The following is a 27,296-nucleotide window of genomic DNA, read 5'->3' as shown; positions in this document are numbered from 1 at the left end:
ATTGTTCAATTTACCTATCTTAAAGCCATTAGATTCTAGATAAGGTCTGGGGACATGTGGAATTCACCATGCCCCCTAGCTATACAAAGAAAATTATAAAAAAAGAGATTTTATATGAGAAATGATCTTGTATGGCCAATTCTTGTCTTAAAGTAAAATGACTATTGATGTTTAGGGCAAGTCAGAAAGTTCAATAATGTCTCAGATAGTCTGTGTAAGTCTTGAAAGGATTTGTGGAGGGAATTTATGCAAGAAATGTACAATTCAAAGGTTGTTAGGCCTTCTAAATGCTTCATACAATGCTACCATGACTCTTACTGTACAACTTGCCTGCTTAAGTAAGGTAAGGCCTGGGAACATGTAGAATTAGCCACACCCCCTAGCTATGCTGGAGAGTCAGCTCTTATATGTACTTCTGCCTGGTGTGTCTTAGAGTAGGATCCACACTTAGTACATAATTAAAATCTCAGATTTACCAAGGTTTTCACCAAAAATAGAAGTTGCTAAAAGTTAACATTATAACATGTAATTAAAACTACAAAGAAACAACTTTACATGCAAGGTGTGTAAAGAAAGTAAAATGTGTTTTTGGTGAAAGAGTATAAGAAGTCATGGGAAGGTAGATTTTTTTTCTGCCTAAAGTGTTAAAGGATTGTTTAAGAAAGGAAAAATGTCTAATGGTTTATGAAAAATTAACCCGTAAAACAGATTCTGTGTGGACATTGGCTAAAGTTAAAGGGATATTATTCAGTTTTTCTGCAAATTAACCACTGGAATAAAAGCACAACAGGTTTTCCCTTTTTTTTTTTTTTTTTTTGAGGCAGAGTCTCGATCTGTTGCCCAGGCTGGAGTACAGTGGTGTGATCTAGGCTCACTGCAACCTCAGCTTCCTGGGTTCAAGTGATTCTCCTATCAAAACCTCCCAAGTAGCTGAGTTTACAGGTGCATACCACCATGTCCAGCTAATTTTTGTATTTTTAGTAGAGATGGGATTTCATTGTGTTGGTCAGGCTGGTCTCAAACTCCTGACCTCAGGCAATCCACTCACCTCAGCCTGCCAAAGTGCTGGGATTACAGGTGTGAGCCACCGTGCCTGGCCTAACAGGTTTTTCTTAAAGCAAAACCCTGCTTATGATCTGCTCTTTAACAAAAATTGTAAAGGGTTGTAAAAGGTTTATGAAAATCTTACCTTTGGTCAAACTGATAAAAATTAAATACATTTATTGATAAGGTTTCATTAAGAATTGGGTTTGATATCAATAATGCACTAATGCAACAGTGACATTTGGCTTATTTGGTATAAAAGTTATATAGGGCCAGGCGCGGTGGCTCACACCTGTAATCCCAGCACATTGGGAGGCCGAGATGGGTGGATCGCGAGGTCAGGAGATTGAGACCATCCTGGTTAATACAGTGAAACCCTGTCTCTACCAAAAACTACAAAAAAATTAGCCAGGCATAGTGACGGGTGCCTGTAGTCCCAGCTACTCGGGAGGCTGAGGTGGGAGAATGGTGTGAACCCAGGAGGCAGAGCTTGCAGTGAGTCAAGATTGCACCACTGCACTCCAGCCTGGATGACAGAGCGAGACTCTGTCTCAAGAAAAATAAATTACATAGGAAGCATTATCAAATATGAAATGGTGTTTGGTTTTCTTTGGGCTGTAAATGTGTTATTAATATATGTTCCAAAATTATGGGAAACTTCTGTAATTCTAATATGGCTTAGTGTGTGTTATGAGTAATTATATTGTTACATAAAATCATTTTGTGCCAGAGAGGTAACCAAAATTCCTTTGTCAATTGTGTTTTTGACTGTGGCTCTCCTAAGACGTTTGGTCATCCACAGACAATTTTTGTCTTGTTTTAACTCTCCATAGAAGCTGGTTTATAATCAGCTATAGAACTCTAACAGACATTCTTATATGCAGGTTTCTGACACTTTGAAAATTGTGACATTAGAATAGAGGAAACAACTTTCAGAACTGTCACAGACAGCTAAAGTGTTCATGAATATCAAGCAAAACAGAAGTTAACTAAATAACCAGAATCAATAAAAAGCAGAAGTAATCTTTGTGACTTTTTGCTTAAAACATTGCTGATCCTTTGTTTTTTTTTTCCAGAGTCAAGAAAACTTTTCTTTCGAGCTATTTACAGCTTGTAGCAATTGAGTAAACTATACTGCTGTGAATAACATTTGGAGCATATTTGTTTCTCTCTATCTGATTTCTCCAGAATTTGGAGACTATTTGTGAGTATTCTTAACGTATGGCAATAAGTTAAGTGTGCTTATTTGCATAAGTGCAATAAGAATCAGTTTTCTTTTGCAACAGGACGCAATTGGAGAAATTGGTTATTTTACCAAGGCTTTAACTGGAATGGTGTGCTTTCCTTTAAGGAGTCAAACTTGACTTGTAAAACCAATGAAAGCCCTTTGGGGAACTAGACTCATACTTTGCCTACACAGTCCCTTGTACAGGTTTTCTACCTGTGGTAAGTAAAGAATGTCACTTTTTCTCAGGTCCAGAAGCCCCAAGTTATCTTGGGACCCCAAGAGGAAAGGAATTTACTCAACTTGGGTATTTGAGGGTGCAAACCCATGGCAGGACTTGGCTCTAAAAAAGTCTTATCTGAGATTCCTTATGGAACAAATTTCCATCAAAGCCAATTAAAAAGCCTATATGGCAAATTATGATTTTTGCTACACTTTATACAAATAATCAAGCCAAGTATAATAAAGCAAATTGGTCTTACCATAATTTGTCTTTAGTAACAATGGGAAACTGGAGAGAGATTATGTTTCAGTAACTATGGTATACTTGCTATTAAACTCTAGTCTCATCTGTTGTTTTTCTTTCTGCAATTTAGGCCAGCCCTGCTTATTCCTGTAAACCAACTAGTGATCTCTGACTGCTGCTCAGAAGAAACAAGATGGATGGCTGATTAAACAGGTTGCAGTAAAGGAGCCAGCCTAAACCCACCAATACCAAAATGGTGATGACAGTGACCTCTGGTTGTCCTCACTGCTACATTCCCACCAGCACCATGACAGTTTACAAATTCCATGACAATGTCAGGAAGTTACCCTATGTGGTCTAAAAAGAGGAGGCATGAATAATCCACCCCTTGTTTAGCATATCATCAAAAAATAACCATAAAATAGGCAATCTGCAGCCCCTGGGGCTGCTCTGTCTATAGAGTAGCTGTTCTTTTATTCCTTTACTTTCTTAATAAACTTCCTTTCACTTTGCACTGTGGATTCGCCCTGAATTATTTCTTGCATGAGATCCAAGAACCCTCTCTTGGGGTCTGAATCCACACCCTTGTCACGTAACAACCAGAGCACCCCTGGGTTCATATTCAGTGATCCTTTCATTCCCTCATACAAATGCTCATTATGTAACAAGTTAGAAACAGCTTTTCTAGTCTTTTATATGTGGTATAATCATTATGACTTAAATCTACAATGTGGGTGTCATAAGGCAGAATTTTGTAGGTGTTTTAACAGATATATAAGAGGGAGAAGTAAATTTGGACTAGGAAAATCCAGATAAGCTCCATGAAGAAGATTGCTGGAGAGTTAAGCTTTGGAGGATGAGTAAGGGTGTAAGAAGCAGACATAGGAGGCAGGACATTCCAGGTATTGGAGGGTCCCAATGCCATGTGAAGTATGGGAAAGGGACTATTAAATGTGTTGTATACTTCAAAATAATGTTACATCTTTATAGCTATGTTATATTCTCTCGACCTGTGTTGCAAGATGCTGGAATATTTTACTGACACCCTGTAGCTAAGATTTTTTTCCAGACTCAAAGATAACTAGTGGGCTGGCCAGTGGCCTAGGAAATGATCAGGCAGGTGATTTCAGCATAATGAGTTAAGCGGATACAGCCCCTTGCTGAGTGCTATTCTTATGTGAGACTGGCACAGTTTCAGGACTAATTAGGTGGACTTAAGCATTTATTATCTTTTTATGTTCTAGGCACTATTGTAGGCAGTGGAAATGTGGCAATAGACAAGCTGTGGCTCTGCTTTGCTGGCATTAACATTCTAATACGTAAGAGGGACACTAAAAAGGTAAATAAAACATACACTGATTTTAGCTGATCTCATTTCACAGATGTCAGCGCACTCTCCCCTCTCTGGGAGTGTTACTATGCTTAATAAACTTTTGCTGCTTTGCTGGGAAAATAAAAGTGAATACATTGATTCCAAGGTAACTCCCATTGTTTTACGATATATAAAAAATAAAACAGGTCGTTGTGATAAGGGAAGTGATGGATGGAAATGCCCCTCCAGAGAACAACTTTTGAGTAAGATCTAAATGATAGGAAGCCACATGAAAAGAAGCCAGTACACAGAAATCATGAGGAAGCAAAACCAGACAATTAGAAACAGAAGATAGGTAAAAACAGGTGGAGAGAAGAGACAGAGAACTCAACTAATCAGAAGGGCTGTTGGGTTTCCAGAACTATTGCTTGAATTTCGACTTCTAGGACCGCTGTTGCCTCCTGAATATGTGCATAAGTAGATGCATATGTTCCATTTGCCATCTTTATTCTGTCATAATATATTCCTATCTCTCTAACATCTAATGATCTGTTGATCTAACTATCCATCCACCTAATCATTTTCATATTGTGGGACAGTTAGACTGCTGCCAGTTTTTAGCAATACAAGGAGCAAGACAGCAGTGAACATTCTTGTACACACTTTATCATGTACATGGTATGGGATTTTCGCATCTACCTGGAATTGAAACCGCTGGATGGTAAAGAATGTCTACCATTAACTTTATAAAAATTTGCAAAATTGTTTTCCAAAGTTTTTACAAATAAATATACTTCTCCACAAGAAATGTATACTTGGCATTATCAGACTTCAAAATTTTTCCAATCTAATGGGTGTGAAATGGTATCTCATTATTATTCTAATTTACATTATCTTAATTATTAGACATTACAATTAGGGAGGTACCGTTTCAAAAGCTTATTGGCTATTTGGATTTCTTTTTCTTCAAACTGCTATTTGTTTGCCAGTTATTCTACTGGGTGATTAACTTCCTTATTTATTATTAGTATCCTGAATATAAATACTTTTTTGATCATACACATTGCAAATATCTTATCTTTTTATGGCTTGTCATTTATCTTCATGGTATTTTCAGTCATGAGGTTTCAAATTTTAATGTTTTCAAATTTATCAATCCTTTTTCCTCATAGTACGTGCTTTATGAGTCTGTTTAGGAATCCTTCTCTAACTTACAATCATAGAGATATGATTCTATATTTTCTGACTGTTTTATTCATTTACATTTATTAACTACTACAGCAAGGGAGTATGTTGACTGACAAAAATACAAATATGAACTAAAGTCCACAATTTATATTCAGGTTCACTCTTTGTATTGCATACAACATGCATAGTTGTATTGCATGAGTTTTGACTAATTTATAATGTCATGCATCCACCATTATAATATCATATAGAATAGTTTCATTGCCCTAAAAATCTCCTATGCTCCATTCTTCCCTTCTTGTGACTTGATCCTACATTTCTTTTCATCATTCAATAATGTTCCATTTTATGGATGTAGCAGTTTTTATTGTACATTCATCTATTTTCTTGGTTGCTCCAATTTTTGACAGTTATGAATAAAGGTGCTAGAAGCATTAGTGTGCAAGTTTCTGTGTGGACATAAGTTTTCAGGTCATCTGGGTAGGTACCAAGGAACATGACTGCTAGATTGTATGGTAAGACTATGTTTAACTCCGTAAGAATCTGCCAGACTGTCTTCCAAAGTGACCGTACCATTTTGCATCCTACCAGCGATGATAGTTCCTCTTCACATCTTCATAGCATTTGGTTGGTTGTGTTTTGGATTTCAGCTATTCCAATAGATATGTAATAGTATCTCATTGTTTAGATATTGAATATGTTTTCACATGCTTTTGTGCCATCTGTATATCTTCTTCGTGAGATATCTGTTCTGATCTTTTGCTCATTTTAAAATTGGGGTTTTCTATTGTTAAGTTTAAAGAGTACTTTGTATAGTTTGAATAGAAGTCTTCTATTGAATATGTTTTGCAAACATTTTTTTTCCAGTCTGTGGCTTGTCTTTTCATTCTCTTAACTATCTTTTGCAGAGCAAAAGTTTTTAATTTTAATGAAGTACAAGTTACCAGTTTTCTTTCATGGGTTGCGCTTTTGATGTTGCATCTAAAGAGTAACTGCCAAACCCAGAGTCACCTAGATGTTCTGTTACGTTGCTTTCTAAGAGTTGTATAGTTTTGTGTTTTATATTTATGTCTACGATCCATTTTAAATTACTTTTTGTGAAAGGTGTAAGGTCTGTGTCTGGATCCTTTTTTTTTTTGCAAGTGTATATCCAGTTGTTCTGGCACCATTTATTCAAAATTTGAATTGCCTTTTTCCTTTGTTAAATATTAGTTGACAGTATTTGTGTGGATCTATTTCTGGACTCTATTTTGTTCCATAGATCTATTTATCTATTCTTTTGAGAATACTACACTTTACTACATGTCTTTTTTTCTTTTCTTTTCTTTTCTTTTTTTTTGAGACAGAGTCTCACTCTATTACCTAGGCTGAAGTGCAGTGGTGTGATCTTGGTTCACTGCAACCTCCACCTCCCAGGTTCAAGTGATTCTCCGGCCTCAGCCTCCCAAGTAGCTGGGATTACAGGTGCCTGCCACCACGCCCAGCTAAGTTTTATATTTTTAGTAGAGACAGTGTTTCACCATGTTGGCCAGGCTGGTCTCAAACTACTGAACCCAAATGATCCACTCGGCTTGGCCTCAATACTACACTGTCTTGATTACTGGAATGTATACTATTATTTTTTTCTTTTTTTAGACAAGGTCTCGTTCTGTTGCCCAGGCTTGGGTGCAGTAACTTGATCATGGCTCACTGCAGCCTCAATCTCTTGGGCTCAGGCAGTCCTCCTGTCTCAGCCTCTGAGTAGCTGTGACTACAGGTGTGCACCACCACACCTGGCTAATTAAGTTTTTTTTGGAGAGATGAGGTCTCACTGTGTTGCCCAGGCTGGCCTTGAACTCCTGGGCTCAAGTGAACCTCCTGCGTCAGCTTCCCAAAGTGCTGGGATTACAGGCATGAGCCACTGCACCCAGCTATACTGTCTTCAAGTCTGTTTTCTGACTTTGTTTTTCTTTAATATTGTGTTGGCTACTCTGGCTCTTGTGACTTTGCATGTAAACATTAGAACTGGTTTGCTGATATCTACGACATAACCTGGGGTGATTAGAATTAAATCCGTAGATTAGGTTGATAAGAATTGATATTTCTTGCACATTTTTAAAGTTTTGCTTTTAACATTTAGGTTTTTAATCTTCCCCAAATTAATTTTTATGCCTAATAAGAGGGAGGGATCAAAATTTTTTTCTCATACAAAAAGCAACTGTACCACTTCTGTTCATTGATCAGTCTGGACTTTCTCATTAATTTGTAATGGTACTTTTGTTATATACAAAGTTCTCATATGTGTATGGGTTTTGTTCTGGGACTTCATTATGTTCTAGTAGCCTATGTGCCCATACCTAAACCAATATATAATACATCCTGGTAGGATTGGTCCTCCCAATATATTCCCTTATCTTACCTGTCCCCATTCCTCTCTCCCCAATTACAGCACTTTTCTTGGACCTTAACTTTTGATATGAATTTCAATGTCATTTTAACAAGTTCAGTAAAAAAACCCTTTTGAGATTTTAACTGGAACTGCATTATATGTACTGATTAGTTCAGGGAAAATTGAGTCCTTTATATTAATCTTTTCTCATTTATGAATATGGTTCATTTCTCCATTAATTTTATCCATGGATCCTGTACATTTTTGTTACTTTTTTTCTCAGGTACCTAACAGTTGTTTTTCTTTTTCTTCTACTTGTTAATGGACTCTTATTTACCATTACAAACTAGTGCAGTTTGCAACATAATTTTAAATTATTTTACAATTCTTAAAGTTTTAAAATTCTTAAAATGTCAACTGCTTAATAAAAATACATTTTATACAAAAATGCAAGGGATACTCTCTGAAATGTGAAAGTATTAGTATATTTACGATTTCTCCCCCAAGTGGAAGGAACACACACTCTCATGTTTCTAGTAGAAAATTATGCCTAAATCTGGCAGGGCGCGGTGGCTCATGCCAGCGAGGCACCGCGCCCTGCCTATAATCCCCAGCGCTTTGGTAGGCCGAGGTGGGTGGATCACCTGAGGTCAGGAGTTCGAGACCAGCCTGGCCAACGTGGTGAAACCCGTCTCTACTAAAAATACAAAAATTTGTTGGGCGTGGTGGCACGCACCTGTAATCCCAGCTACTCGTGAGGCTGAGGCGGGAGAATCGCTTACACCCGGGAGGCGCAGGTTGCAGTGGGCCGAGATCGCACCATTGCACTCCAGCCTGGGTGCAGAGTGAGGCTCCGTCTCAAAACAAATAAAAACAAAAAGCAAGCCAAAAAACCCACTAAATTTGAAAAATGTTAAATCAACTTCTTTGCTGTTTTATAAAGCTCCATTTCCACCCCTCTTTTTAGTTTAGGAAGTTTACCGTTATAGGTGAAGTAATTATTTTGTGAATTACAAAGGTAAGTAGGTTCTTTCTTTAACAATCAGGATGTAAACTTAATGCTGGTGAAGTAATTAAACATTTTGAATGTTAATGAAACTCAGTCCAGTTAAGGGTTTTATTTACTACTAACAAACGTATTCACCAAGTACTAAGTGCTGCAGAGAATCCCAGACCGTTTTCCTCCATCAAAAAGGAAAATTAGGAGGCCCCAATACTTTACTTGTAGCTTATCCAGTTTCTACCATTCCCTGTAAGGCACTGAGACGCAAGATTTCATGGCCCACTCGGGGTACCCTGGCACGGACATCGGGTCGTTCTAGTGTTGAGCTTCAAAACTATTCCTTTCCTTCCCTTTCTTCTATATACCAGACTCTAACCTGTTCTCCCCAGCTTCTAATTATTCTCTGTATGGTCGAACATCTTACTCCACAAATAACTTAAGTGTTGCAGTTTTCTTACCCAAATACCTGAACTCAGCTTGTCCCGAGTACTGCGATCCCGTGTACTGTAATGGGAATACAGTTAACCCAGCTAGTATGAGGTCCCCAGTACACAGCAGCTCCAAGATCAAGGCGACTGAGTAACACTGCTTGCCTAGACTCAGCACAAGTTCGGAGAGTGATCCTAGGGTTATTTTAGAACGTGTCCCTTGCTTCCCACAAAAATTCAGTCTTTAACTCGAGCCCGGATCCCCACGATCTTTCGGATCAGGTGAGCTAAAGCTTCAATGCCTTGAGGGGCTTGGCAGGGCTCGGGTTCATCCCGGAGAAGCAGCCCCGCTTTCCAGACCAGCAGTTCCCAGGGATGGGTGTGTGCTAATCGCAGGCCGATAAGTCCATCGCGGTACAGCGGTTCCATTGTGACGGAAGGCGAGAAACCCCGCCTCCGCCCCCTGACGCAGCGCAGGCCCCGCCCCGCGCGTGACGCCAGCGTCAGGCCAGCCCCGGCATGCTCCGCGGCCGCCCGCGGTCCAGCGCCGACAACAGGAATTTTTCCCGAGAGCGGCCCGGGCTCAGTTCAGCTGCTGTCCAGACCCGGATCGGCGACAGTGCCGCCTCCAGACGTTCTCCTGCCGCTCGCCCGCCCGTCCGAGCGCCCCCAGCCCTCCCGCGAGGGCGCCCCGGGACGGAAGGATCCACCAGTCTGTCGGCGCCCGCCGTTCTCGTGGTCGCCGTCGCCGTCGTCGTGGTGGTAGTCTCCGCCGTCGCCTGGGCCATGGCCAATTACATCCACGTCCCTCCCGGCTCCCCGGAGGTGCCCAAGCTGAACGTCACCGTTCAGGATCAGGAGGAGCAGCGCTGCCGGGAGGGAGCCCTGAGCCTCCTGCAACACCTGCGGCCTCACTGGGACCCCCAGGAGGTGACCCTGCAGGTAACGCCCACACCTCAGCTCTGGGTCTCTTATGTCCCTCACGCGGCTGTGGGGGTCCTCACCACAATCGCCTCTGTCCCACGATGACCGAGGAGGACCTAGGGCAACATCTCCTCCCTAAGTCCGTTGGGAAGTGACCCTGTATTTCCCCTCACACCTAGGAAGGTCACTCCCCCTTCCCGTCGCAGTTGCTCTTTGAGATTGACCTGAGGGCACATTTTCTCTTTCCAGAAGCGGCTGCGTAAGTGACGCACCCATCCACAGGGGGGAGATTCCTGTTGATAGTTGCCCCTCCTCCCACTCCCCAGTCCACGGTCACTGCAAAATGAACCTCTCCACTCCCCTTGCACGGGGTCGTCGACTGCCTCCTCCCGTCCCACCAGTAATGCAGTCATTAATCCTCTCTGATCTTTTCCTTCCTCACCCCTCCCCCTGCGATGTGCTTTCATTGATGCCTCACACTGCGTTTTGTCTTCCCAAACCCTCCGATTGGCGAGCGTACTCTATTCCCAAAGTAATGACCACGACCATGCATCGCTAGGTCGGTTCTTAGGTAGCACCACACACATTGTTTTGTTTGAGTCGATATTTCTGAATTATTAAAGTCGTCTTAGTGAAATTAATACCTGATACTAGAAGGAGCAGTGGCTTGTGACTCTTTCCTTTTCATGGGACACCGTATTGATAGATAGAGAAAAAATTGGGAGGAGAAAAATCCCTGAGACTCTAGGAGTTTTCTGATAAGTTGGAAGTTATGATTTCCACTACGTGATTTTTTTTTTTGGAATACTAATTTGTTTTTAGCTTTAGTTTCAGGAACTAGATACGAAAATAGATCTCATTTTCTCCTTTTCCCTTGCAAACAACAAAAAAACCCAGTAATTTTCGAGGCTGGGATATTTGGGATTTGTTCTAAATCTGAGCAATAATGTAAGAACATTCATTTGAATTAGCCAAACCATCTGCCTGGTTTGATGACTAATTTATTCACCAGTATTTGTTGATTTATTTGCTAAATTCTTTGCTAAACTAGCCAGCCACCCATACAGAGATGAATAAAACATGAGCAGTGCCTAGGGCTCAGAGCAGTTCCCGACACTTGGGTTTTCACGCGTTAGTTTCAGTTCTTATTGCCTAGAAGAGTTTTTAAAGCAGCTTAAAAGGACCCGTATGTTTTGGAAAAGAAACTGTTAGACAACACATTTTGAAATTTAAGGGAGTATTTGTTAGCCGAGTATACAGGAAATAGTGAACGCGAAGTGATTTTTATGTCATTTAAAAAATATATTTCCTTTAAAGGAAATGCATCTTCCAAATTGAAATTCAGTAGTGGTTTAGTTTATCAATTTATTTGTATTTTATTATATAAGGCTCTAAAATTTATTAAGATGCTTTATTTTCTGGCAGTTATTTACACATAAAATATTATTAATTAAAGAGTGCTACTTCCTGGTAAACTCCAGCGTTGGCAGATCAGTTACTTTTAAGCAGTGACTTTAAAGTTTGAAGCTTTGAAGACTGGAATTTCCTTTGATGTATTTGTCTGTAGAATAGTAATGATAGCTACTGTGGGGTTAGGTAAGTTATATTTTTTTATTTTAGTCGTCCAAACAACCATATTAGGTAGACACTATCTCTTTTTTAGGTGAAACTCAGTGAAGTAAGCCAGGATGTAGGTAAAAAAGGGCAAAATGTAGTGACATTCAACTGTTTTTGCTTGTTGGAAAGTAACTACGTGTGATTAAATATTGGTATCTTGTAGCAACTTTTAACCTAAAGACCTTTGGGTTTATAATCTGAATTTTTAATATTTGTAAGTGCAGGTAAATACAACCATTTATTTTTCCCTAAGATGATTATTAGTTAGAAATACATTCCCTCCATGTGCAAGCAAAGCTTTGGTCTAGAAGCTGGCCTAAAAGCATCTGCTAAGCTGAATTGATGAGTTCACCTTTCAGCTCAATAGATCTGGCGCCTTGCATTCTAGGTCATTACAAACTCTACTTTCATAATGCTTCAGAATTTCTTTAAATTCTGAAGTAAATTTCTTTCAGAATTTCTTTAAATTCTGAAAGTAAATCTCAATGGAAATATTTTCTTTTGAGATTTCATTGTATTTCCCTTGAAACAGATACAAATCATACCTCACATTTCAGAAGAAGTATGTATTATATAGTTAACAGAATATAATGTAATTTTAGAGCAGTCGAGTATCAGTAATTTAGCCTGTTTTTTTTCCTCAGTATTTTTCTAACATTTTTGTATGTTTAAGATATACTTGAAGTATACCTTAGAAACTTACTGTAGTGATACTTATCTGGTGATTGATTATTCCTGCAAGCTGAACTATCCAGAACATATCAGAAAATAAAAAGAAAAAACAAGCTAAAAAAAGACTAGAGTCAAAATGATAGAAAGCCCAGTCTTCGCTCAAAACTTGTGGGCACCTGCAATAATATATCTCATTTTAGATAGAATTCCTGTTCTTACTAGATTAAAAGAATAAAGTATAAAGGAGGTGGTGAGGTTTTCAGAGTATAGTAACAGAATAGGCAGAGTAAATCTAAAACAACAATACAGCCACAGTGCTTTGTATTTAATAGTCCTTTACTGTTTATAAAGCACTTTTCACATACATTCTCCCAACTATCCTGTGAGGTAGATGTAGATAGTACTGTTAATATATATTATATAGTTAATGAAACTGAATTTGCTGTTTACAAATGGCAGATCTGAGATGAGAAACCATCTTATGAATTATTGTTCTTTGACCAAGAGTTTTGTTTGTATATTATGATTAAGGCAGGGAAAGTGCTTCTGTATAAAATTAATTTCTTAAAAGCTTTGGCTCATAAAAAGATTCTACTTTCAAGTTCCCTTGAACATAAATTTGCATTACTTTTTTCATACGTGATACCATTTTAGGAAAAAGGGATCACTTCAGCTTTCCTTTAGGATAGTGACTTTTGTTGTGTAACAACTCTCTAACTTACTTGAAGATTTGGATTTTTAATTTTTAATACTTTTCTTTGGATAGTCATTGTATAAAGGAATAAAGAATCAAGTCACGTCTCAGGTCCAAAATATTTCTCAATGGACTCTTAAAATTGTTTTTCATTTTCTGAAGAGCTGATGAATTAGTGTTTGGAATATTCCAGTTATGTTGTCTCAGGATCTTTCTGTTTGCTGTATTAAGCAATGTTGTTTTTCTCGCTAACTTTGTCACTGTGAATTTTTCTATTACTTGGAACTTATAGTAGATAATGACAAAGGCTTCATAGGTAGGATATTAACACCATAATTATTATTTAACCTTACAAAACTAATGTATTTATTCCTTTACTGGGTCTAAATGAGATTGTTTGCTATATGGTACCTTATAGCAACTTTGTTTTTCAATAACAGTATGTTACAGTACTCAAGAGCATGAGGTTTGAACACAGTGCTAGTTTTGAGTCCAGATTCTGTACTTTACTAGCTTTGTTACCCTGGTCAAATCATTAAACTTCCTGTCCCAGTATCCTGAGCTGTAAAATTGATCCAGTAGTTGTCCCTACCTCAGTGGGTTATTGTGAGGGTAAAATAAATGCTATCTTTCATGATAATCGTTATTGCTGCTGAGCACCTACTATATATTGGATGCTTGAATCAAAAAACAAACATTTGCTCTTTGAAATTCCTAGTCCGATGGGGAAGACAAATAAGAAAATTATAACAACGTAATGTTTATGGAATGAACATTCAAATTTAGTTCACATGCAAAGATTACACAAGAAGTTTCAAAAATGTACTGTTCTTTCTGCTTTACTACAGGTTTTTGCATGTTTTTGAATGCATGTTTTTAAAAATCTTTTCATTATATTTTGTAAGCATATGTGAACTATCATGGAAACTTATGTTTGTGTTAGGTTGTGTAGCTACACAGCAGTTTTCATATCCTTCCTCTTTCTAACAGTGTTGGAGGTAGTTACCTAAATAGTCTATTAAGAACCTGTAACCACTCTTAATATTGATAGTTAATATTTTATATTGGTCTTTGTCTTAAAGGAAGAAGAAAAAGCCAGATCTATACAATTGCTCTCTTAAGTTATGTCTCCATTAGTGTTCTAATATAATAATCGATTTTCTTTTCTGTTTTTAAAAAAATGAGTTTGTTCCTTTCAGCGGTAGCTTCTGAAAAGTCTTAGGTAAGCTAATATATTAAGTTACGGCTAATTTTTTAATACATTAAAAAAGTAAACAATATATTAGTTTACTTTCCCTAAGAATTATAGGAAATCTTGAGTCCTGTAGATACGAATAAGGAGTCATAGTTTATATTCAGTGTAACTTTTAATATTAGTGGTTATATCCAGTTTTCTGTTTCCTATTCCCTCCCTGTTTTCAGCATTTTAGAATAATAAAGTATATAATGTTTAATAGACGCCCATCAAAAACATGAAAAGTTTGTTAGGCTCCCATGTATTTTATTAAGATGTGACTATGCAGTCGGGAGCCTAAAGTGCTAGTTTGTTTTCATGTATAATAGCCGTGTAACTTGGACTATGTAAACTGCATCACGTCTTTTTGGGGACTGAGCATAATATGGAAAGAGGATGGTTTTTCAATATTATTTCCAGCCGTTTGTAACCTTTGGCAAGTTTTAAAGTCCCTATAAAATGGGATTACCTTGGAAAATAGTCATGAGAATTCAATGATATACCTACAATTACGCATAGTATGTTTTGGTACTATATTCCTCCACCTCTCATTTCCAGTTCTTCCATCCCAACTGAGAGAATTGTGAGCTCCTAAAATTCAGTAATTCTAACACATGTTTTTTGTACTAGGTATAATGCTAGTTTTCAGTAAGAGTCCTTGGACAACTAACTGTGGCCCAAGGTAGGCATGGAAGAATGTAGGACAGAGGGCTTCATAGAAGTGGGGGTACCTGAGCTAAGCTTTGAAGGGTAGATGAGATCAGACTGAAAGGAGAAACATTTCTGAGCAAGGAAAACTGTCTCACAAAGGCAATGAATCTAGACTTTGAGCAGCTTGCTCATCATTTAGGACATCATGGGAAGCCACTGGATGTTTTTATTTTTGTATTTTATTTTATTTTTTTTGAGACAGAGTCTCGCTGTCGCCCAGGCTGCAGTGCAGTGGTGTGATCTCAGCTCACTGCAACCTCCACTTCTGGGGTTCAAGTTATTCTCTCGCCTCAGCCACCCAAGTAGCTTGGATTAGAGACCTGCGCCACCATGCTTAGCTAATTTTTGTATTTTTAGTGGAGTTAGGTTTCACCATGTTGGCCAGGCTGGTCTCGAATGCCTAACCTCAAGTGATCCACCCACCTTGGCCTCCCAAAATGCTGGGATTACAGGCGTGAGCCACCACGCCTGGCCTGGACATTGTTAAGCAGGTAAATTATATCACGTATTAGAGAAGTGACAGGCAAGAATGTAGAGAAGGGTTGTTTGAGGGAAATGTTTTAAATAGGGAAATAAGTCATCACTCAGAACGTTGGTTTTGAAACTGGTGATTACCATACATTAATAGGATGCCAAATCAATACTGTCTTGAGACCATTACAGTTTAAAAAGATGAGTTAGAGTACGTAATTGTAGAGGATACATCAAACAGCATTGCAAGTAGTAAGGTAAGTACTCCTTTTTTTTTTTTTTTTTTTTTTTTTTTGAGATGGAGTTTTGCTTTTGTTGCCTAGGCTGGAGTAGTGCAATGGTGTGATCTCAGCTCACCGCAACCTCTGCCTCACGGGTTCAAGTGATTCTCCTGCCTCAGCCTCCCGAGTAGCTGGGATTACAGACACCTGCCACCATGCCCGGCTAATTTTTGTATTTTTAGTAGAGACGGGATTTCTTCATGTTGGTCAGGCTGGTCTTGAATTCCCAACCTCAGGTGAGCCACCTGCCTCGGCCTCCCAAAGTGCTGGGATTACAGGCGTGAGCCATTGCACCCAGTGGTACGTATTCTTTTGTGAAGCGTGCTTTAGTTTTATATAAAAGTATCTATGTACTGCCGGGCGCAGTGGCTCACACCTGTAATCCCAGCACTTTGGGAGGCCGAGGCGGGTGGATCACAAGGTCAGGAGATCAAGACCATCCTGCCTAACTCGGTGAAACCCTGTCTTTACTAAAAAATACAAAAAATTAGCTGGGTGTCGTGGCGGGCGCCTGTAGTCCCAGGTACTCAGGAGGCTGAGGCAGGAGAGTGGCGTGAATCTGGGAGACAGAGCTTGCAGTGAGCCGAGATCGCGCCACTGCACTCCAGCCTGGGCGACAGAGTGAGACTTCGTCTCAAAAAAAAAAAAAAAAGTATCTATGTACATATTATATCAAATGATAAATATATTTCTTCCAGTGTATTGCATTTAAAAAACTTGAGGAAATAATTTGAGAGAGACTGTTGCGTTAGTCCAGACAAGAGGCGCTGGGGCCCAGATTAGGACAGATGAGATGGAAATAAGGTACAGATTTCACATTTCAGAATATAAATGTGCAGGACTTGTTAATTGATTGCAGGTTAGGGAAGAAGATTAAGGTGTTTTTTGTGGGGGAAGGAGTGGATGACAAAGATAGGGAAGTAGTAGAAGACCTTTATTTAAGAAATCAGAGGTTCTATTTCTCTTTATTTTGTTTTCTAAGGAGTTATTTTACTCTTTGATATACCAGAATGGCTATAAATACATTTTTAACATTCTTTTAAAAATTGTAAAAAAAAAAAAAAAAGCAAACATGTAGAAAAATGGACGAATCATAAATTGTTGTAAAACGTTTACCCACCCCAACCCAGGAAAAGAAAACTAATTTCCAGCAACCGAGTATCTTCATTTTCCTTCTTAGTCTTGATCTCTCCCTCCCTCTAGTGGTAATCATAATAGCAGATTTTTTTTTTCTAATTAACAAAATAGAATGTTTTGAATTAGTTATTTTTTTAAAGTAAGTACTCTGAGAAAAATAATAAGCGCATGAAGGTCTTTGTACAAGAAACGATATGAACATGAAATAATTTAGTTTTACTGAAAGGTTGTACCACGACTGAATAGGAGAAAAAAAATCAATTTCCTGTCATCAATATTCTATTCACAACTGTTTTATTTTTATTACCGTCTACTTCTCCTAAACCTATTTTACATATTTGCAATCATATATATAATTTTATATTCTTTTTTTCACTAGCCCTTTATAAACATTTTCCCATGTTTGAATGGGAGTATAATTTTTGGTAGTCACAAACCTAATATTTGATGATCATGTTAAACATAATGTGACTTAGTTGTTATTTATTATTTTTTAAATTTTTACTTTTTTTTTTAAGGGATGGGGTCTCGTGCTGCCATCCAGGCTGGAGTGCAGTGATGCTATCATAGCTCACTGCAGCCTTGTACTCCTGAGCTCACGCGATCCCTTCTACATCAGCATCCAGAGTACCTGAGACTAAAGGTGCATGCCACCATGCCTGCCTAGTTTTTTAATTTTTTGTAGCGATGTGGTCTTGCTGTGTTGCCAGGCTGGTCTTGAACTCCTGGCCTCAAGTGACCCTCTTACCTTAGCTTCCCAAAGTGCTGGGATTACAGGTGTGAGCCACTGTGCCTTGTGTCAGTGTTTTGCCTCTTTTTGAATTTTATATAATGGCATCATTTTTTAAAAAATTTTGATTTGGCGTAGGCCCAGATTTTGAGAGATTTATTCAAGCGTGTATAGTTATTGTTCTTTTCTATGACTGACTATCATTCCATTTTAAGAATACACCTCAATTTATTTGTCTCCTACTGTTAACACTTGGGTTGTTTTCATGTTTTGGCTATCACAAATTGTGCTTCTTACAAATACACTTTTTTTGAACACGAATATCCATTTCTGTTAAGTGAATACCTATAAGTAGACTTTCTGAGTCATCTAGTTTGTGTATTTTCAGCTTTGTTAGACGCTTTCAGTTTTCTGAAGTGATTGTCCCGGTTTATATTCCTAATAGCAATATGTGAGAGTTTCAGTTATTGTATATCTTTACCAGTAATTGCTATTGTCTGCCTTTATTTTTTCTTTCTGGTAGGTATTGGAGTATCTTATTCCAGGTATAATTTGCATATTCCTGATAACTACTGTTTTGTGAAAGGGCCATATATGCAAAGCAACCTCTAAATGTGGAAGGAGCTAAGAAACCAAAAAAGGAGGCAGACAAATCCAGTTCGTTGGTTTTGGGTGACTTACTAGGGGAAGTTAGATGCAGAAGTGTGGTCTTGGGTGGCTACAAAACAGGTAGATCTCTACCTCACAACCCCTCAGACCCAGGTCTTATGTCTTGGGGAAAGTATGCATGCTCCGGAAGGAATGTGTAGGTGGCTGTGGGTGTCACAACTTACAATTTCTGCAACCAATGAATGGACATTTCTACAGAAAGACATTTTTTAGGCATTCTTGGACAACGGTTAGTCAGAAGTTACATGGTAGATTAACATTTTAAAATAAAGTTGCTCTTGTTTCTACAATTAGTGCATCTTTTTTCTGTGTGTGTGGGTTTTTTTTGTATGTGTTCTATTTTGAGGTTCCTGTTCAAGCCTTTTGCTGATTTTTCTGTTGGATTATCTGATTTTTTTCTCAATGATTGGTAGATGTTGTTTATATATTCTAGATGAGTCATCTCTTAGAAATATGTTTTCAATGGTTTGTAGATATTCTTTATATATTCTAGTTGCGTCCTCTTTTAGAAATATGTTTTCACGTATTTTCTCCTGCTTTGTGGCTTACATTTTCTTTTCTTTTTTTTTTTTTTTTTTTTTGAGACAGAGTCTCATTCTGTTGCCCAGGCTGGAGTGCAGTAGCGCAATCTAGGCTCACTGCAACCTCTGCCTCCCGGGTTAAAGCGATTCTCTTGTCTCAGCCTCCTGAGTAGCTGGAACTACAGGCACACGCCGCCACGCCCGGCTAATTTTTGTAATTTTACTAGAGACGGGGTTTCACCATATTGGTCAGGCTGGTCTCAAGCTCCTGACCTCAGGTGATCCACCCACCTCGGCCTCCCAAAGTGCTGGGATTATAGGCGTGAACCACTGCGACTGCACATTTTTATTCTTAATATTGTCTTTTGATAGTCTTAAGACTAACTTTTCAATTTTTTAATGGATAGTATGTTTTGTGTCTTGAACAAGAGATCTTTTCCAGTGCCAAAGTTATGAAGATATTCCTATTTTCTTCTAGAAGCTTTATTATTTCATATTTTACACTTTGATGTATAAGCCATCTGGTTTATAATTGATTGTTATGTATGGTTTGAGGTGGAGGGTTTATGATTCATTTTTTTCCCAAATGGCTGTCGGTTGATGCAGTATCATTTGTTGAAAATACTTCCCCATTGCAGTGTCACCTTTGTCATAAATCGGATGGCATTATATGTGGATCTGTTTATGAATTCTGTTGTTCTTTTTTTTTTTTTTTTTGAGACATAGTCTCACTCTGTCACTGAGGCTGGAGTACAGTGGCGTAATCTCGGCCCACTGCAGCCTCACCTCCCGGGGTCAAGTGATTCTTCTGCCTCAGCCTCCCCAGTAGCTGGGATTACAGGTGCCCGCCACCATGCCCTGCCAATTTTCTTTTGTATTTTTAGTGGAGATGGGGATTCACCATGTTGGCCAGGCTGGTCTTGAACTCCTGGCCTCAAGTGATCTGCCCGCCTTGGCCTCCCAAATTGCTGGGATTACAGGCGCGAGCCACTGCACCCCGCCTGTTCTTTTCTTTTGGTCTGTTTTGTCTGTTACTGCAGCAGTACCACTCTGTGTGGATTACGCTCAATCATTGCTACAGGACTTGGTATTTGATGTAGTTATTATAGGCTTTGGTATAGGACTCCAGCTTTGTTCGTTTTTGAGATTGCCTTGACTATTCTTGACTTTTTAAGTTGCCATATAAGTTGTAGACTCAATTCTGGAATTCCCACAAAAGAAACTGGATAGGATTTTGATTATATTTTGTAGAATCAATAGATAGATTTGGGGAGAAGTGAATTCTTTTAACAAGATTGAATCTTAAAATTAATAAACATCATATATGCCGCTTGTTTAGGTTTTTAATTTCTCTCAAACTTTTGAAGTTTTCACTGTGGAGATCTCGTGTTTTATTTGATTTATCCCTAGGTGTTGATGCTTTTTGATATTATTGTAAAGGGTGTCACTTAAAAATTACTTTGTTGTTGGTATATAGGATTATAATTAATTGTTGTATATTGAATTTTTCACATTCTAAAGGTTTTTATGTAGATTATTTTTGCATTTTCTCTATGTAAAATCTGAAAATAATACATAATTGCTGTCTGTCCTTCTGTCTTTTTGTCTTACTGCACTAGTAAGGACCTCTCTAACACACTTGAAAAAGATGAAAGTTAATAGTGGGCATCCTTTATTTCCCAGTCTTAAGGAGAACATTTTCAATAATTTATTGTTAGGTATGATATATGCTATAGATTTTCTTTAATGACTTTACCAGATTAAGCAAGTTTCTTTTTATTCTTTGTTTAAGTATTTTCGTCATGAATGATGAATTTGGCCAAATGTTTTTTCTGCATTTCATGATGATTATAAGATTTTTCTTAATTTTTCTCTTATTGAGGTGAATTACTTTGATTTTAAAAAAATTTAAATGTTAAGTAACCTTTGCATTCCTGGAGAAAACCCTATTTGGTTGTATATATTCTCTTTTTTATTATTGTATCAATTGCTAATATTTTGATTAGGATTTTTGCAACTCTGCTTATGAAAGAGATTGGTCTGAAATTTTCCTTTCTTATAATGTCCTTGACAAGTTTTGGTACCAAGTTCGGAGGTATTTCTTTTTTTTTCTATTTTTGGAAGAGTTGCTTTTAATAATACATGTTTAAGGTCTGTAGTGAAGTTCATTTCTTTATCATTTGTGTCACTTTATTGTCTTCATACATTTTGCTAAGAAGTTATCAACTGTGTTAATCTTTTCAAAGAATAATTTTTGTTTGTTTTGAGGCAAGGTGTCACTCTGTTGCCCGGGATTGAATGCAGTGGTGCTATCATGGCCCACTACAGCCTCGACCAGGTGCTCGCCGCATGCCCAGCTTATTTATTTATTTATTTATTTATTTATTTATTTATTTATTTGAGATGGAATTTCATCATGTTGCCCAGGCTGGTCTTGAACTCCTGAGTTCAAGCAGTCTGCCCACCTTGGCCTCCCAAAGTGTTGGGATTACAGGCATGAACCATCACATCTCAAACTTTTGAAGTTTTCAAAAGTTTGCTATTTTTGAAGTTATTAAAAAATAACAATTTTTGACTGTTGAGTTTTTCTATTTTATTGATAGTTTTGTCCTTCGTTATTTCCTTCCTAATCCTTTTTTTGTTTTCGAAGGTTAATTAGCTGTTATTTTTCTAGCTTCTTGAGCTGGAAGCACTAATTTTTTGCCTTTTAAATTTCTAATATATTGTTCATTACATGTCTTTGTAAGTATCCACAAGTCTTGACTTGTGTTGGGAAAGGCAGTCTCATGCACGCAGTCCTTCCATCCCTTCTCACCAAATAGAAATGGGCTTTGGGCCTGAAACACTTTCTTACCGAGAGGTAAGAGTCCTCATAGCCTGTGCTGGACCTATTTTTTCCTATGTGGGAATATTTTTTCCTGTTTTCGACTCAGTGTGTACTCCTTTGCTCTGCTTCAGCATGTGTGTCGTATGTCACCTGGCTCACCTACAGTGTCTCCCCAGTGGGGAGGGGATGGAGGGATGGGGTTGGTCTGCTGTAGCCCAGGAGGGGTTTGTGTAGGCCAGTTGTTGGCATCAGCTGCTGGGAGGCACTTGCCCACCATGGGAGACCAGCACCCATTACTGAAGCTGATCTTGCTTTGTCTCCTCTCTGTGTGAGTAAAGCGTTGTTCCATGCAGTGCTTGACTGCGCATCGTGTGTTCTTTGGTGACTGTGATACCAAGAAACAATGAACAGAAAGAAGTTCTAAGACTTCTAGTGTTGATATTAGGTTACAGATACCACTTGCTTGACAATATGTGTTTATTATCATTTAGTTCAAAATGTTTTCTAATTGCCATTGTGGTGTTTTTTTTCTTTATCTCACTTATTTTACATGTGTATTTGATTCCTTTCCATTGAGTTGATGCATATTTAATTTTTTAAAAAAATTGTTATAAAAACATAAAAATTCATTATCTTAACCGGCTTTATTTGGTGTGTATGTTATTGATATCTAACTCATATCCACTGTAGTTTGAGAAGATACTCTAAGTGATTTTAATCCTTTGATATTTGTTGAGGCTTGCTTTATAATGAAGCCCATAGTCAATTTTGGTAATGTTTTGTGTAGCCTTGAAAAGAAAGTATGTTCTTGGCTGGGCACGGCCCAGCACTTTGGGAGCCTGAGGTGGGCAGACTGACTCTAGGAATTCAAGATTAGCCTGGCCAACATGGCAAAACCCTGTCTCTACAAAAAAATGCAAAACCTTAGCCGGGCGTGGTGATGCACGCCTTAGTCCCAGCTACTCGGGTGGCTGAGGTGGGAGGATTGTTTCAGCCTGGGAGGTTGAGGCTGCAGTGAGCTGTGATTGTGTCACTGCACTGCCGCCTGGGTGAACAGAGTGGGACCCTCTCAAAAAAAAGATAAGAAAAAGAATATTCTGTTGTTGAGTGTAGGCTTCTGTGTATGTCAGTTAATTTGGATTTTTAATTTTGTTGTTTAGAGCTTTTACTACATAATGATTTTTCTCTGCTCAAAAAAATGAGGTCTTGTAAAAAAATAGTGTTATCTATAAACATTAAAAAAATTAAAATTGAGGTCTTGAATGGTGTGCTCAAATTTCCTACATTTATTATGGGATTTGTTTAATTCTGTAAGTTTTTGCTCTGTATCTTTTGAAGTTGTATTGTTGGATGCATACACATTTAGAATTTTTATATCTTCTGGGTGGATCAATCCCTTTGTCATTACAAAATGTCCCTCCTTATCTTTAGTAATATTTCATTAAGGTCTATTTTATCTGTTATAAGATAGCTAGCTACATCAACTTCTCTATGTGTTTTGTAAGCAGCATATAGAGTTGTCCTTTCATATCCATGGCTTCTGCCTCCGTGGATTCAAGCAACTGCGGATTGAAAATATTAAGAGAAAAAAAAGATGGTTGTTTCAGTACTGAACACGTGTAGATATTTTTTATTGTCATTATTTCTTAAACAATACAGTATAACAACTATTTACATAACATCTACATTGTATTAGGTATTGTAAGTAATCTAGTGATGATTTAAAGTGTGTGGCAGAATATAAATAGGTTATGTGCAAATACTACATCATTCTATATAACAGACTTTCAGAACATGTAAAATAATACGAACAAAAAAATGTAAAACAAAATTTAACAGGCTTGAGCATTTGTAGATTTTGGTGGTGTTGTGGGGGTGGGGTCCTGGAATGAATCCCCTCGGATACCAAGGGGATACAGTGGGGCCATTTGCAGATCCTCTAGAGTGCTGTCTCCTTTCTGTCTGTCTCCCTGTCTTTCCGGTTTACTACTCTGTCCTGCATACTCTAGCTGTTTTGATATTCTCTGATGCTCAGTTTATCTCAATTAATGAAGTCCACACAAGCTCCATCTGGGTTCTCTTTCCCTTTGCTGGGACCTGAGAATTCTCTCAAGACATTAAGCTGGGGGCAATCATAGAGTTCATATTGTTTGTTTCCCATCTCTCAGGAATCACTGTTCTCTCTAAAGTCCATTGTCTTAAAAATTGTTACTTCATATGTTTTGTCTGGTTTTTATTTGTGGGAGAGAGGTTGTTTCAAGTAAAAGGGTAAATCCTGTCCCCATTACTTTGCCTTGGCCAAGAGTGAAAGTGGCCCATTAGATGATTTTTATCGGTGATTTTCAACCTTTTCTATAGGGTTAGAATTCTTTGTTTAAATAAAATTTTGTCCCCAAGTGTCATGTATATGTGAAATAAACGAGGGCAAGATGGTGGTAGTGTAGTATACGCGCACATGTGCGTTTGTATGTGCTGGGGATATAGCAGAGCTTTTTTGCCCACTTGGATTCCCATTCCCATTCCTTGAGGGCTTTATAGCCCAATTTGAAAGTCACTAATATAGAGAGTACAAATAGGTATATTAAAAAGTAAGCAAATAAGAAAATAAGCCAGTTATTAGTTAAAGAGGAAACAAACTATCCGGAAAGGAAATTTACAGTATATCTCATGTTGGGGTTTGGCAGGATGTGTACAAAATAGTGTAATTGAAGATTGATAAAATAAAAAATCTGATATACTTATATTGGGTAGAGGAAGATAGGAGAAGTGACAGAGAGAGAGAGAGAGTATATGTGTGAAGAAAATAAGAAAGCTCAGTCTCATAAGAAGTCTCAGATAATGTGTAGACTTTACAGAAAAGCAGTTTAAGAATGGTATTTAAAAATAAGGAATTAAATAGCATGAGAGTTGAAAAGTAGTTTAGCAGGAGGTCTACTGTTGATTGATAAAAATAAAAATTACAAAAAAAAAAGCAGATGGTAGGTTTGGAAGTGGAAATAATTGAATACAAAATTCTCTTGCAAGAAATTTGGCAGAGAAGGGAAGGAGAAAGAAGTTGGCCTCTAGAAGTGGGTGGGATACATGCCCGCATAATATATTTTTCCGTCCCATAACACTTGGACCTTTTAACTTTTTTTCCCCCTTTTTAACCTGTCTTTAAGGTGTTTTGTTTTGTTTTGTTTTGTTTTTTGAGACGGAGTCTCACTCTGTCTCCCAGGCTGGAGTGCAGTAGAGCGATCTTGGCTCACTGCAACCGTTGCCTCCTGAGTTTAAGTGATTCTCCTGCCTCAGCCTCGTGAGTAGCTGCAATTACAGGCATGCACCACCACACCCAGCTAATTTTTGTATTTTTAGTAGAGATAGTGTTTCACCATATTGACCAGGCTAGTCTCGATCTCCTGACCTGAAGTGATCCACCTGCCTCGGCCTCCTGAAGTGCTGGAATCACAGGCATGAGCCATCATGCGCGGCCTGTCTTTAAGTTTTATCATTTACTTGTTTTGGAATCTGCTAGCAAGTGAATGTTACATACTTGTGCTATATTATATTATGTAATTCTCTAATAGAAACTCTAGAATTTCTCCTTGATCTTTTATATTTTGTAATTCTCTAATAGAAGCTCTAGAGTTCCTCACTTACACTTTGATTAGTTGTATTATGCAAGTTAAAAACTATAATTTTCTAACATACTCAAAATTGAGAGAATAAAATATTCGTATATTATCCAGAATCCATATTTGCTTCATTTGGTTTTTAACCCCTTTAAAGTATTCTAAAGCAAATCTCAGTCAGACCTTGTCATTGTCTTTGTGTATTTCCATATGCATTTGTAAACATAAAAAAATTTTTTTTTTACATGATCACAGCACCATTATAACACCGAGCAAAATTAGTAGTAATGTCTAAGTACTGTTTAATAGCCAGTTCATAATAAAATTTTACCTCAAAAAATATTTTTATACATATTTGTTTGAGTTAGGAAACAAACTAGATGCATCTGTGTGTTTCCTAAGCCTCCGTAAACTAGACTGCCATACTATTGACTATTGGTGGGGCGTTTGTGTAGAAAGACCCACATTGTGGATTTGTATATTTTTTGTTGTTCCTCTTTGTGGTGTTTTTTTTTTTTTTTTTTTTTTTTTTTAGAGAAACGGGGTATCACCACGTTAGCCAGGGTTATCTTGAACTCCTGACCCCAAGTGATTCTCCTGGCTTCCAAAGTGTTGGGATTATAGGCATTCATGCCACTGTGGCCAGCCATGTGGTGTTTCTTAGGAATAGGAAGATCTGGCCGGGCATCGTGGCTCACACGTGGAATCCTAGCACTTTGGGAGGCTGAGGCGGGTGGATCACTTGAGATCAGGAGTTCTAGACCAGCCTGGCCAACATGAGGAAACCCTGTCTTTACTAAAAATACAAAAATTAGCCAGGTGTAGTGGCAGGTGCCTTAATCCCAGCTACTTGGGAGGCTGAGGCAGGAGAGTCACTGCACGACTCTGTCAAAAAAAAAAAAAAAGAGAGAAGATCTAGAAGCTTGATTAGATTTCAAATCATGGGTAGTGCAGTATATTTCATATTGCATCACATCAGAAGGTATAACATGTCAGATTGTTTCTTGAAATCAGGAGGTGACAAATGACTCCTACCATTATAAAATTACCTGTCAATCTTTCATCTAATGGTCTTATTCATTGAAGATTGTTTCCTAAATACTTTTTCTGTTGTATCCTCCACATTTGTCAACTGGAATTCTTTGGTACATAACTTTCTCTCATTAATTAGAGCAGTTTGGATATTATGAAATGTGGTTTACATAAAATGTAGGATAAACGCTTAATTCTACTTAATTGCCAATTTTCATAGTAACATTGATAACTTCATCAATATTAAGCAGTTAAAAAATAGACTCCTGGGTTGTTGGAATTTGTTAAAGGGTAAGTTTAAATTGTATTTTTAACCAATATAGATGTTGTTTTTAAAAATTACGTGATGAGGTAAGGCAGAGAACAAATTGAGAATCCGTTATTAATTTTCCTAGTATTTAAAAGATGTTAATATTTAAACTAAAGATTAGAAGTGATTAGTAGCTAAATTTACTAGCTTAGTAGTATACATTTTAGGGATTAAAGTTTAACGGGATATAATTCGTCGTGCAAAACCAAATGCATACAGGGTAATACTAACTTGAGAGAGTAACATTGAATGGCATTTCTAACTAAGTTGAAAGCCTTTTTTTTTTTTTTAGATGTGAAAGAGAATTTGCCCAGAAATGATATTTAACATTTAGCTATTTGGATTTAAGCTACTTTTAGAGACATATTTAAAGTATTGTTTTTAAATATTGTTTTAACATATATTTTAGTCTTAATTATTTTATAATTTCAACATTATTTTGCTGTTTTGTATTGAAATTTAAATGTATAATTGGCTACATTTACAAGCTTACTGAGTGCCAAGCACTGTTCTAAGTACTTTTATGTATATAACATATTAATCTTCAGAGCAATGCAAGAAGTAGATTCTAATATACTGATTTTATATATGAGATAGAGACACACAGAGGGTAAGTGACTTGCCTAAGTTTACTCGGTTTGTATGTAACAGAGCTGGGATTCAAACTCAAACTCTGGCTCTGTAGCTCATCCTCTCAACTACTGCCGTGTGAAATACTTAACAAATAGTGCAGGATAAGCCCCATTAAAAGGAGCTCACTAAGATTTATATTTTGTCTCACCTCTACTGAGGTGGAATTTTATATTTCTAGTATATATTTA

At 37.7% G+C, this 27,296-nt stretch overlaps 1 protein-coding gene and 1 long non-coding RNA gene across 2 annotated transcripts in view; one reads left to right on the top strand and one right to left on the bottom strand.

The window, feature by feature from the left end:
- The window catches only part of LOC139356838 (uncharacterized), a 37,343-nt gene extending 27,810 nt beyond the window's left edge, over positions 1-9,533 (bottom strand). The window contains exon 1 of the long non-coding RNA XR_011609289.1: positions 9,065-9,533. This is a non-coding gene — a long non-coding RNA (uncharacterized lncRNA). The remainder of the gene's footprint in view (positions 1-9,064) is intronic.
- A 16-nt stretch (positions 9,534-9,549) lies between these two features.
- The window catches only part of LOC105492111 (ethanolamine kinase 1), a 61,976-nt gene continuing 44,229 nt past the window's right edge, over positions 9,550-27,296 (top strand). Inside the window, exon 1 of the mRNA XM_011759028.2 lies at positions 9,550-9,976. Coding sequence (XP_011757330.2) covers positions 9,554-9,976 — 423 coding nt within the window. The 5' untranslated portion in view covers positions 9,550-9,553. The remainder of the gene's footprint in view (positions 9,977-27,296) is intronic.

Source organism: Macaca nemestrina, chromosome 10 (assembly GCF_043159975.1).
Source record: "Macaca nemestrina isolate mMacNem1 chromosome 10, mMacNem.hap1, whole genome shotgun sequence".
NCBI classification, from domain to species: Eukaryota; Metazoa; Chordata; class Mammalia; order Primates; family Cercopithecidae; genus Macaca; species Macaca nemestrina.
Note: the sequence above shows the minus strand (reverse complement) of the source record. Positions and strands in the feature narration are given on the sequence as shown.